At 42.6% G+C, this 12,770-nt stretch overlaps 2 protein-coding genes across 6 annotated transcripts in view; both read right to left on the bottom strand.

Annotated features, from left to right (window-relative positions):
* Positions 1–6,312, bottom strand: part of col22a1 (collagen, type XXII, alpha 1) — a 60,531-nt gene extending 54,219 nt beyond the window's left edge. For 2 of the 5 annotated variants that reach the window (XM_077194940.1, XM_077194942.1), the window contains exons 1-2: positions 6,097–6,312; positions 129–283 (exon numbers count right to left, since the gene is read on the bottom strand). In XM_077194940.1, the coding sequence (XP_077051055.1) occupies positions 129–219 (91 nt within the window). In that variant the 5' untranslated portion in view covers positions 220–283; positions 6,097–6,312. Of the gene's footprint in view, positions 1–128; positions 284–1,440; positions 4,590–6,096 lie in introns of those variants that run through there. The other 3 variants (XM_077194943.1, XM_077194944.1, XM_077194941.1) reach the window with 3 other exon arrangements.
* Positions 2,208–4,642, bottom strand: LOC143701572 (uncharacterized). The gene is made up of 2 exons (XM_077194963.1): positions 3,361–4,642; positions 2,208–2,854 (listed from the first exon to the last, which is right to left on the bottom strand). The coding sequence occupies exons 1-2, from the start codon at positions 4,404–4,406 to the stop codon at positions 2,689–2,691; spliced, it is 1,212 nt and encodes a 403-aa protein (XP_077051078.1). The 5' UTR covers positions 4,407–4,642; the 3' UTR covers positions 2,208–2,688.
* Positions 6,313–12,770: the final 6,458 nt, after the last annotated feature.

The following is a 12,770-nucleotide window of genomic DNA, read 5'->3' as shown; positions in this document are numbered from 1 at the left end:
GCGAAACCTCAGTCTGCACACATAACAGACTCACTGAAAGTCAGAATTAGAACCACCAAGCTAAAGTTAAACAGAGATGTGATTATGGGTCATGAAATCAGTATATTTAGGCTAGTATGTGACCTCACCTGCCCTTTGTCCTTCAACACCACTTCTGTACAGAGTCAGAGCCAGTATGGTCAGGAGCAGAGAGATCCTGAGGTCGAATCGAAACTCCATCTCCTTCTCTGCTGTTGTTTGCTGATATTCCCACTAAGGTGTGATGATCATTAAGTTGCTGCTCCTGTGAAGACATGAGAACAAATGTGAGATGATCAGTCATTCTGACTCGGAGCGGAGTTATATTGATAGATTACAAACAGAAGTGGAGTGTATGATTCATGTTAGCCGTGTGCTATTCATAACATTTCTTACTGATGTACTACTGGTGCAGCCCACATTAATCCTGATTACTTTCCAAGTTGCCGTTTTAGTTTGAGCCAATAACAAAATGAACCATCATGCTCAAAAACAAGGTATACAAGTGAATACAGGACTATTTTACCATTTTAAGTACAATATAAATACAATTATTACTTTTTTTTCTTACAATTATTTTTGTATTGCACATAAGTAAAACGGGTAACAGTTTATAATAAGGTTTAAAACATTAATTATCATGAAATAAGAATGAACTGCACTTCTACAGCATTAATTAATCTTGGTTAATGTTAATTTCAACATTTACTAATGCATTATACAAATAAAAAGTTGTATTTGTTAACATTAGTAAATGCACTTTGAACTGACATGAACAAACAATGAACAGCTGCATTTTTATTAACTAATATTTACAAAGATTAATAAATACAGTAACAAATGTATTGCTCATTGTTAGTTTATGTTTATTAATACATTAACTAATGTTAACAAATTAAACCTTTTTGTAAAGTGTTACCATAAAAAGTCTTATAAAATCACTCAAAATAATAGGTAAATGAATAGTAAATGTCTGCAGAGAAAATTTGTGTCAAAAATCATTTTCATTATGCATTTTGTATCTTATTTTGGGATGAAGTGTGACCTCTCTCCATTAGATTGAGATTCATCCATATTTGATTGGAGGACCTCTCCGGAAATATAGTTGCTCCAAATTTAAAAAATGTATTCCCTGAATGTGATAATAAATATGATTTGTTAAGTACATAGTGAAGAAATAATGTTTGTACAGATACATTAGCAAAAGTGCTAGCATGAATGTGAGGTCAAGTATTTGGGGGATGGGGGGGGAGGGGGGGGGGGTGCATAATATTATAAATAACACATAATGAAAGATTATATATCTCCATCAGGAAACCAGAGTGAACAAGGTTGGGTAATAGAAAAAAACCCCCAGAAAGTTTTATGTCCATCTGTAATTCATTACCCTGTTCACCAAACTATACACTACTGGTGACTAACCATGCTCCTCTGGCTAAGCTGAAGTGATGTTTCGCTGTAAATAGGGTGTTCTTCTGCTTTAGCGGAGTACAGTTCACCCCGGGGAGCACACTGTCATCAGGGAGCGAGGGAACAACGTTGGGAAGCATTGAATTATGGTTTGCAGAGCCTTGATGATGTGGCAATCTTTCCTCACAGGCAATTCCAGCTAAATTCCCCTAATTTCAGGTGCATCAAATTGCTATTCTTGCTATCCTTCACCAAGGACAATAGAATGAACTTCATCAATGGCAAATGGGACTTTGATGACTTGTAAAAATGATATCAATTGAGTTAGTGAGTTCAAAGTTTCCAGTACAAAAGTTGATGCATCTATGGAAAACTGCCCATATCTTTGGATCCGTCAGACCGATAGGAAAACAATTATGTTCCTCGTGAACTGATGGTCAGAGGTCTCCTCTCACACAATTCAGTGTCTTTTCTTTGTTGCTTTCAATAGCTCATTCCTCTCCCCCCTTTTTTTTCCTTGATGAAGGTTTGCACTATCATCACATGACCCAGAAGGTCTTGCTGGCTCTTTACTTTTGGTTCGAAAAGCCCACAGTATGTCCCAGCATGGTGAGCTCTTTCAACCATTTGACCAGCAGGTCTTCTCATGTTTCTTTGAGGCTGTGAAAGTATCCTGGATTAATTTAACTAGTAACGTTAACTGTATACATTTGCAGTAAACAACATTTTCATGTGTCTGTGACAACAAATAGCTGTCACGACTCACACACAAAAGGTTAGGTCCAAGTGCAGTAGTTTATTGGGGTAATCCAAATCCATAGTCAGCCAGGCAAAGGTTCAAAATCATATAAAGCAGTCCAAAACAAGAAACAAACCAGACAAGAAACTCCGAAGTGCAAACAGACATTAAGCAAGGACTCGACAACTAACACAGAAACAGACAGGGTATAAATAGACCAATGCAAACAATGTGAGTGGGAACAGCTGTGTGTAATGATCAGTGATGAGTGACAGAACAGGATGATGGGAAATGTAGTACATGAGGAAATGTGACGATCAGGGAATTAACCTCTAGAAAACCCAGGGAACGCAAACCAGACACTGTGACATAACTCCCCCTCTACGGAGCGGCTACCAGACGCTACAAGACATCACTAAAAAACAAAACAAAAGTCCAGGAGGGAGGTGGAATGGTGGAGGACCAGGGGGAGGGATGGGGGGCCAGGTCCATGAAGGGGAACAGGAACAAGGGGTGACGGCTTAGCCGGCGGCCAGGGCGAAACAGAGAGTCCATCGGGCGGCCAGGGCGAAGCAGACAGTCCATTGGGCGGCCAGGGCGAAGCAGACAGTCCATTGGGCGGCCAGGGCGAAGCAGACAGTCCATTGGGCGGCCAGGGCGAAGCAGACAGTCCATCGGGCGGCCAGGGCGAAGCAGACAGTCCATCGTGCGGCCAGGGCGAAGAATACAACAGTCCTTCGGGCGGTCAGGGCGAAGCAGGCGACAGTCCTTCGGGCGGTCAGGGCGAAGCAGGCGACAGTCCTTCGGGCGGCCAGGGCGGTGAAGACCCTTCGGGCGGCCAGGGCGGTGAAGACCCTTCGGGCGGCCAGGGCGGTGAAGACCCTTCGGGCGGCCAGGGCGGTGAAGACCCTTCGGGCGGCCAGGGCGGTGAAGACCCTTCGGGCGGCCAGGGCGGTGAAGACCCTTCGGGCGGCCAGGGCGGTGAAGACCCTTCGGGCGGCCAGGGCGGTGAAGACCCTTCGGGCGGCCAGGGCGGTGAAGACCCTTCGGGCGGCCAGGGCGGTGAAGACCCTTCGGGCGGCCAGGGCGGTGAAGACCCTTCGGGCGGCCAGGGCGGTGAAGACCCTTCGGGCGGCCAGGGCGGTGAAGACCCTTCGGGCGGCCAGGGCGGTGAAGACCCTTCGGGCGGCCAGGGCGGTGAAGACCCTTCGGGCGGCCAGGGCGGTGAAGACCCTTCGGGCGGCCAGGGCGGTGAAGACCCTTCGGGCGGCCAGGGCGGTGAAGACCCTTCGGGCGGCCAGGGCGGTGAAGTCCCTTCGGGCGGCCAGGGCGGTGAAGTCCCTTCGGGCGGCCAGGGCGGTGAATTCCCTTCGGGCGGCCAGGGCGGTGGAACAGGAACAGACCCTGGCTCAGGAACAGACACCGGCTCAGGCACAGGAACAGACACCGGCTCAGGCTGGGCAGTATTGGCCTTGATGGTTGGAATGGGTGGTGCAGGCAGGGCCAGGAGCTTGGGCGGCGCCGGCAGGGCCAGGAGCTTGGGCGGCGCCGGCAGGGCCAGGAGCTTGGGCGGCGCCGGCAGGGCCAGGAGCTTGGGCGGCGCCGGCAGGGCCAGGAGCTTGGGTGGCGCCGGCAGGGCAAGGAGTATGGAGACGGCCTCTGGGCTGACTGGAGGCTCAGGAAGGACCTCCGGCCATTGTGGGACACAGGAAGTCCTCTTCCTCCTCCGTCTCCGAGAGCGAGAGGGCGCTGGGCTGGACGGGACCAGCGGTGAAGGCTCTGGGCTGGAAGTCGGGTCCTCTGGGAATACAGCGGGCTGCTCAGGCACGAACTCCAGGAAAACAGCGGGCTGCTCGGGCACGACCTCCGGGTTCTTGGGGGGGCTGGAGGTCTTCCCCGTTCTCCACCATTTCTGATGGCGATGTGCAGGCTCTGGGCTTGACGGACTCAGCGGCGGATGGATCTCTGGGCTGGACATCACCAGCCCAGGGTCGAGGAGGGACCGAAGCGGAGAGTGGTACCGGCGCTCACCTCTAGCACCTCCTCTCCTGCGACCTCCACGGGTTCCAGAAAACCTAGCCAGACGGGTTCCTTCAAAAGACGGTCCAATGGAAGGGGGCTCGGGAGAATGTACCGCCTCTTGCACGAACCGGCCGGCCATGATCTCCTCAGTCCTCCGGGCCGCCATGGCAAAATAATAAAATAAAGATTTGGGCCCCGTGCTGCTGGATCCATTCATGGTCGAGTCCTTCTGTCACGACTCACACACAAAAGGTTAGGTCCAAGTGCAGTAGTTTATTGGGGTAATCCAAATCCATAGTCAGCCAGGCAAAGGTTCAAAATCATATAAAGCAGTCCAAAACAAGAAACAAACCAGACAAGAAACTCCGAAGTGCAAACAGACATTAAGCAAGGACTCGACAACTAACACAGAAACAGACAGGGTATAAATAGACCAATGCAAACAATGTGAGTGGGAACAGCTGTGTGTAATGATCAGTGATGAGTGACAGAACAGGATGATGGGAAATGTAGTACATGAGGAAATGTGACGATCAGGGAATTAACCTCTAGAAAACCCAGGGAACGCAAACCAGACACTGTGACAATAGCCACCTGTAACAACTGTAATATGATTTATTTTTAGATTTTAGACATCAAATTATATATATATTTTTCCAGCCAGTTCAGCAGTCTAAACTTTTAAAAGGCACTTTATTTTTCCAGCCCACTGGTCAAGCTATTAGCCTAAATTACCAGTTGCATTTGAAAACTAATGGGCTTGTGCTGGGTTAAAAAAAGATTAAAAAACTAAATTCTTTTCATAACTAAAATGAAATGGTTGTGGAAGGGAACACCCAGTTCACCCAGTTGACCCATGTGGTCAATGTCCCAAATGAAACCTGTGGGTAAGTGCCATGTCCAAGGGCACAATAGTCATGGTCACCTACTAGGGGTTGCACAGACTAGACGACTTGAATGCTCTGCCATGGCGCTTTAAACTTGACATCTTTTTTCTTTTTCAATTTTTTAAACCAGACCACCAATCTAAAATATTTTGGTTACCAGCCTTTTGACTTAAAAACTTTTGTTAACTAGCTTGAAAGCCTACAATTGTTTACTCACAGTACCAGTCCTATGACAAACAACATTTGCATTACCAGCCCTACGACCTATAACCTTGCGATCACCAGCCCTAAAACCTTTTGTTTACCATCCTTGCAACATACTGTACAATCATTTAGTTATACCTATGACCTGCATTCTTTCATCGACCAATTTACAATATTTTAGTTATTAGACACACTGTAAAACATACTATTTTTGGGTTTACCAGATCAATAAATACAATCTTTTGGCTTCTAGACATGACCTGCATTCTTTCATCGACTAACTTACAACCTTTTTATTATTAGACGGATGTACAGTACAACATATCATTTTTGGTTTAACAACTCTATATAAACTACAATCTTTTGGTTACCAATGCCATTGACTGATCCAGTTACCTCTGTTATTTCATTATTGGACAGTTTAGAATTTACAAAAAAAACTATCAGTTTTTATAATTGTTGTATTGTCTGCAAGTACATTTCACAGTTTGAGTCTCTGAAACCTTTTAGTGTGTCTATCTCCACTAACACTCTAGGGCCCGACAGGGGCCAAACTCCAAAACTCTGCTAAACGACCAGCCTGGGAACAACCTGCAGATGAAGAAACCAGAAATCTTCACTCTCATGAAATGTTAAAAACAGCCTTTACTTCTACTAAAGTTCCCTCAAAAGTGGAAGAATAAAGAAGCAGTAGTTATAGAGCAGACTGAGCTATCAAGACATGATGACTAAACATCTTAGAGCAAAACACCACAAATCAAACATTATTTGCTGATGGGATACATTTGGGATATGAATGATAAACTTCACTCTTACCTGTGGTGTCAATCTGTAGGAACAAGAAGATATTCTTCAACCTCCTCCAAAAACACACCTCACAGACACCTGAAGTATAAAAGCAGCATCCTCCTAGAAATAAAGCTCCAGATAAGGTCATACACAGGTGTGATAACACACACACACACAGTAATCCTGCAGTGAGGAGCACAGTGTTGTGGAGTCTGCTCTCCTCTGCCGGGAGGTGGGAGGGATGAGGAACTGCTCCTCTAAGTGTTGGGTTTCAGTGGGGACGAGATGGCTGCCCTGCCCTGTTCACGCACATAAAATAGGGCTCTGACAGACTGCACCAATTATAGAGCAACTCTCCGGGATATTTTTGTCACTTTCTTTCTCGTCATCTCTTTCTTTTTCTCTCACACAAGTTCCTTCTCTCTTCTTGTCTCCATGGCTTTAAGGATTGATTCTTCCCTCCAGGCCAGGCTGAGCCTACAACAGGTTGCCAATGGGACTGATGGGTGATTTTTACCCACAAGGTTTGTGTCTATAGTGAGAGTTCACTCGATGAAGTAGTGTGTCAAATGAGAGAATGTCATTTTAATTGAAACACAGATTTGAAAGTGGCTCTTTTCTAGTGTAAATGCTACAGGGTTGTGCAACATTTAGAATTTAAGAATTGGCCACTTTTGAGTTAAGGAAAATAGTCAAATTAATTGGCCAAACACACAGGAAGTTGAATTGGAATGACAGGAAAAGGAAAAATTCCCCGTTGACTTCCATAGTATTTTTAGCCCCATACTATGAAAGTCAATGGGGCCCATAAACTGTTACCCACATTCTTCAAAATATCTTCTTCTGTGTTCAGAAGAAGAAAGAAATTCATACAGGTTTGGGACAACTTGAGGGAGCAAATGATGACAGAATTTTCATTTTTGAGTGAACTATTCCTTTAAACACAGTGTGAAAAGACCTGTTTAGGCTTTGATGGGGTAGTGTGACCTACAAGTTAAAGATGGATGGATGGATCGATTTTTAATCCCTTTAAACATTAGCAGTATCGTAATGTCAAAGTATTAGTGGAGTTAATCTCTCAGAGGAAACCCAATTAAAAATGACTTTTTTTACTTTAAAAGATTGTAGTGTTACCGACCTTCCTGCTGTTTTTCCTGTCAGATCGTCTTGTTCTTTGAGGCTGAACATGCCAGATATCCTGTGTGCACGGCGTGTCTCTGAAGACCCCTGCTTTCTCTCCCTTTCCCTTCTCCTCCTGTCTTACTTTTCATGTCTCATCTGGACATCTTACCACAGAGTACTTTCACAGGCATCGGGCACTCACGAAATCTTTCAAACATGCACTTTCCAAACTCCCTAAATCCCATCGTTATGGACAGTAAAACACATCAACAACCGAGCCACACAGCAATTCACCAGTAAAAACGTGCTGGAAGTAACTGCTCGTGCTTCATCTTGTTGAAAAGAAACAAGATCCATGTCCATCCTCTACCTTTGTGTAAGGGGTCTCGCTGGAGGTCGCACTAACTTTAGCGCAGGGCAAAGTGCGGAGGACAACTGATGGTTTGGCACAGATGCAGATCTACAAAAGTGACAGGAAGTGAAGTTTGTAGGTTCTTTGAACTCAAGTGAGGAGACATGTAGGGTTATAAAGGTCATTCAGATCTGTTACTGTTATGAAGATTTCGGTAACACTTTACAATACGGGTGCACTAATATGCATTAATTCATACTTAACTAATGCACAGATAATCATGAGTTAATGTATGACTCATGAAGAACTAAACCATTAATTAATTATTACTGCATCAGCACTAATAAAGAGTCTATATGATTAATATATTAAGTAATACATGAATTGCTATTAATTAAACGTGTCATCATGTATTAATTCCTTAATAACATATTTTATTAACTAATAGTGTAAATTAATGTGTTAATTACCACAATTAGTCAACACTATGCACTTCAACTTCCAGTTGTCTGCTTTAATTAATCATTAGCTAATGATTTGCAAATCTATCATTATGTTATGACTTTACTTGTTGAGGCACATGACTATTAACTAATTGTTAAGTAATATGTAATTTTGGTTTTGACATCCACAATATGGATTTCAATTTCCCGCCTTTTACAACCGGGATTCACTGTGCCAGATGAACCACCGCATCCAACAGTTCATGGCACAGGAGTGTGTCAGGTTAAGCTTGAGCTCTAGGATTTAAAGGAAGAACACTGAGAACATGCGGCCAAGCTCTGCTATTTCATAACACTGTGTCTAGACCAGTCAAAGACACTAGAACCCATTATAATCAGTGATACAACACTGGATGCGACACAATGCTACACGACACAACAAAACCCCGACAGTAAACTGATGCCTTACTCTATTTCTGACGTACTCCGAGCTCTTGCGCTACTTCTGTTATGAAGGACAAATGGACTTGCAATGGTCTGTCATGTCCAGTGTAGACAGCTGTAATGGTCTCGTCCAGTTTAAACACGGTGTAACAGCGTCGGTATTTCAGATTCTGGTGTGCTGATATTTGTGTGCGGCCCAACTTACCCATCCTTCAAACACTCTCTGACATTACACTCACTGCATGTGCAACTGCCCCACAGACCTTTAGTGGGGATGACAAAACCCATAACCATAATGACATATTACTTAACAATTAGTTAATAGTCATGTATCATTAGCTAATGATTAATTAAAGCAGACAACTGGAAGTTGAAGTGCATAGTGTTGACTAATTGTGGTAATTAACACATTAATTTACACTATTAGTTAAAAAAATATGTTGTTAAGGAATTAATACATGATGACACGTTTAATTAATAGCAATTCATTTATTACTTAATCTATTAATCATATAGACTCTTTATTAGTTGCTGATGCAGTAATAATTAATTAATGGTTTAGTTCTTCATGAGTCATACATTAACTCATGATTATCTGTGCATTAGTTAAGTATGAATTAATGCTTATTAGTGCACCCGTATTGCAAAGTGTTACCAAGATTTCATTATGGTAAAAAATTATTACAGCTTGAGCTTAATAAAATGTTAAAGTATAAAAAATAAAAAAAAATAAAGTAAAAATGAAAGCAACAAAAAGGAGTAGCCTACAGCGCATATCCATAGTTTTAACTATGCCTGGTAAACTTATGAGGAATTACATGAGTACTGTACAATATTTTATTTAAAGTTTCTTTTCATATTCTGTTGCACTTCACTGTGTATATAACAAAATTACTGTAAGCATTAATGGCACCTTATATATTTCTTATTTTGATCATTCCTCTATGATAGTTCTTGTTTATTTTTGTATATTATATATTATAAAACATTTATGCCGATAAAGTAGTTTGAAGTTAAACCAACTACATACAGTACATTGTCAATCTCTGTATCCCATATTATGCATGCCAACTCAAAAAAGCACACACACACACGCGCGCGCGCGCACACACACACACACACACACATACACACACACACACACACAATGCTTATTGATGCATAATGCTTGTTAACTTACTGCCATCAAATCCATTGCTTTCGAACAAACGCTAACAACATCCAAAATTTGATTTACATGAACATGTACATGCACAATTAATAGCAGTCAGTACGGCGCACGTGCGTATAATAAACAGACGATACATCATTCTTTGCGCATGCTTGGTAACCCGATACTCACCGCGCTACAGTGTGCAGCGAGGGGACGGGTAGGCCTATCTCAGATTCACTCGGCTACCTTACTGAGGTTAACCCTCCACAACGGTATCGCTCTTTACAACATCGGTAATTAATATAATTAGCCTTTTGCTTGTCTATGTTATCAACAGCTAATAATGTCTTGCTAATGTTACACAAACCATGTTTCCGTTTGCCATCTCAGCGTCAGGCATCTGCCTTCTAACAATCATCAGAAACGCTTTGAACAACTCAGAACACCTGATATATTGCTAAATCTACATCGATTTTTCATATCAACAGAAAAATGTAGGTTATCTGGATAACCTGGAACCCCTTGCTAGTTCGCTGTTAATGACATGCTAAAGCCCGCCGAGACTTTGACATGATTGATTACAAGGTAGTTTGCAACGTCAGAGAGTTTCAAACCACGATTTTGAGACTGTCTTTGGTTCACTGCAGTTTTAATGAGGAAATACTCAGCAATGGTGTTGACTTATGATTTTGCACATGTTTTGTCTTAAAGCACATTAAAAACAACCAAAGACGTGTAACATTTAAAACTGGATTTTCACCACAGGGGGGACTTTAAAAAACTACTTCAACTACTACTACTACAATGTTAATCACACTCAGTGTAAACAGCAACATTGAATAGGATAAACGTGTTAAAAATTGTATAATTAACAATAAAGAGTACTCATATCCCATAATCCATCACAATAATAATGATGAGCTAGTGTTTTACAGTGTCATTTTAGAGCTAGCAATATAGTGCTGAAATGACATTCTTTGAAAGCCACTGTCACACATTTGCACATTTAGCACTGTCCCCTGAAAGACAGATTTATTTATTTATTTATTAATCTCAGATTGTGTTTGACACAGCAACATTTTATTGATTTATGTAAATATGAAAAGAAAAACAGTGATCATTGAAATTTTCATTGGCTGCATAAATTAACATTTTAAAGCAAGACACCACAGGTGAGTAATTTTGGGTTATTTATTATTATACCCTAATTATTAAATATTATCATATTTCCCTAGTTAATACATAAAATTGTATATTACAACTTTTCTGCAATGTTACGTTCAAATATGCAAATTAGGCAGTATCTAATTAAAATGCATATATTACTGCTGTCAAATTGATTAATAGCATCTAACATATATATATATATATATATATATATATATATATATATATATATACACACGACATCACACAGACATTTGTATTATTATCATTTACTGAGTAAGTAGTGTAGTAGTGTAATAACTTTCATGTCCAAGTCCTGATCACCCTGTCTGGGTTTATTTTGCGATAATCATGACTGACTCACTGTAAATAATCTCTCATTTATACTTATACATAAATATTTGGATCAGAAATCAGGATCAGGAATGTTGTGCTGTTTTCTACATTACTGAGCTGTTTTCAGATGTAAACCCAAGAGGGAAAGTCCTTTGTCGACATGGCTGTTTTGCCATGTTCAAGTCTTTAACCCCAACACCACGTGTTGCACTTCCTCTTCGGGTCAAAGAGTCAGAGCACGGCTTCCTGAATGTCATTAACAGCCATCCTTCTCCCAACTTTACCCACTGCCTCCATCTCACGAATCCCAGGTTCCCACAGGTTCCTCCATGATGCCCTTTGCAGCACACGGCTGGCATCTCTGATGGCCTTGTCGTCGGCGCGCTGACCCTTGCCCCGGGCCGGCTGAGGCCTGTTTGCTCTCTTCACCTGTTGAGGAGCTGGATTTGCTCTGATCCTCCTCTAACCGCTGTGTCCTTCGCAGCCTTAGACACCTCTTATCTGCATCCTGGGTTGGCTGTTGCCGTGCTCTGATTCGCAGAAGTTCTCGGGAGCCTGTGCCGAGCGAACTGACAGATTACCTTCCCCTCGCCCCGCCTCCTTCCCCGCTGGCCTATCAGAACCAAGCTTGACTTGATTGACAGGTTGCAGTTGTTTGTGGGGCTCTGTGATGGTACTCAGCAGGGAGTGCTCTGGTGATTTAGCCGGGTCGTCCTGCCAACAAGCCTTTGCTTTTCTTGGATACGCCCCCAATGAATTACAACATGCCGCTTTGGCCTCCTGAGCACTTCTGATCTTCTGCAACTGTGCCTCTCTCACCTTTAGGGGGCGCTCTAGCTGGGCAAGTTTCAGAGGGCGTCTCGGGGGGAGATTCTCAGCCTCTTTCTCTTGCTCTGAGGGCTGAACAGGAGCTCTACCCTGATCCTGTATGGAGGAGGAAGAGGAGAGCGTCATGTGACCAGGCTCCTCAGCATGTGTCGGTAACAGATGGAGGGCAGGTGTGTGTGAGAGACGGCCCTTTTTAGACACCAGCTGAATACCACAGCCACTTAGATGGATCATCGCATTTTTCCCCTGGCAGGTCAAACTTTCCTGAAAAGTGTGACATTTACATGCAGTTTTTTTTTATGGAAAAAATCGTTTACACACTGCCAGTGGAAAGTTTGGACAGACTGATTTTTTTTCTTATGATGTTAAAAACCTAAATCCTTAAAATTTGTTTTGTGGACACATAAATTGTGCATAAATAGGAATTTCTTTATTTTTCTTAATGAATGAGTTGGAACACACGATGGAGGAAGTAAAGTGTCCAGCAAACTCCTTTTAAAAAAAACATTCCAGGATGCACCTCATGCTTTAAAGAAGCTATATATTTTATACTTTACTATATATATATTGGTATTGTAAATATATTGGTTTGTGTTTTTGCCGAATCATCAGGCCATGTGTGTTTGTTTTTTCCCTCTACCTGCAGGAGACTGTGACTAGAGAGAGAGAGAGAGAGAGAGAGAGAGAGAGAGAGAGAGATTGCATTAGACTGTCAACTGTCTCAGTGATTGACTGTAAGATCCTTTTGAGGATTTGGGGTCAGTGTGCAGGTGTGTTGTGATCTCTGCTGATGTCAAAGCCACTTCTCACACACACACACACACACACACACACACACACACACACACACACACAC

This window comes from Siphateles boraxobius, unplaced genomic scaffold (genome assembly GCF_051911475.1).
Source record: "Siphateles boraxobius isolate OS27281-9 unplaced genomic scaffold, OSU_SipBor_1 33, whole genome shotgun sequence".
NCBI classification, from domain to species: Eukaryota; Metazoa; Chordata; class Actinopteri; order Cypriniformes; family Leuciscidae; genus Siphateles; species Siphateles boraxobius.
Note: the sequence above shows the minus strand (reverse complement) of the source record. Positions and strands in the feature narration are given on the sequence as shown.

Coding starts and splice junctions, on each gene's coding strand:
- LOC143701572 (XM_077194963.1), bottom strand. CDS start 4,406: ATGAATGGATCCAGCAGCACGGGGCCCAAATCTTTATTTTATTATTTT. Junction 2,855..3,360: donor CCCGAAGGGTCTTCACCGCC/CTGGCCGCCCGA, acceptor TGTCTGCTTCGC/CCTGGCCGCCCGATGGACTG.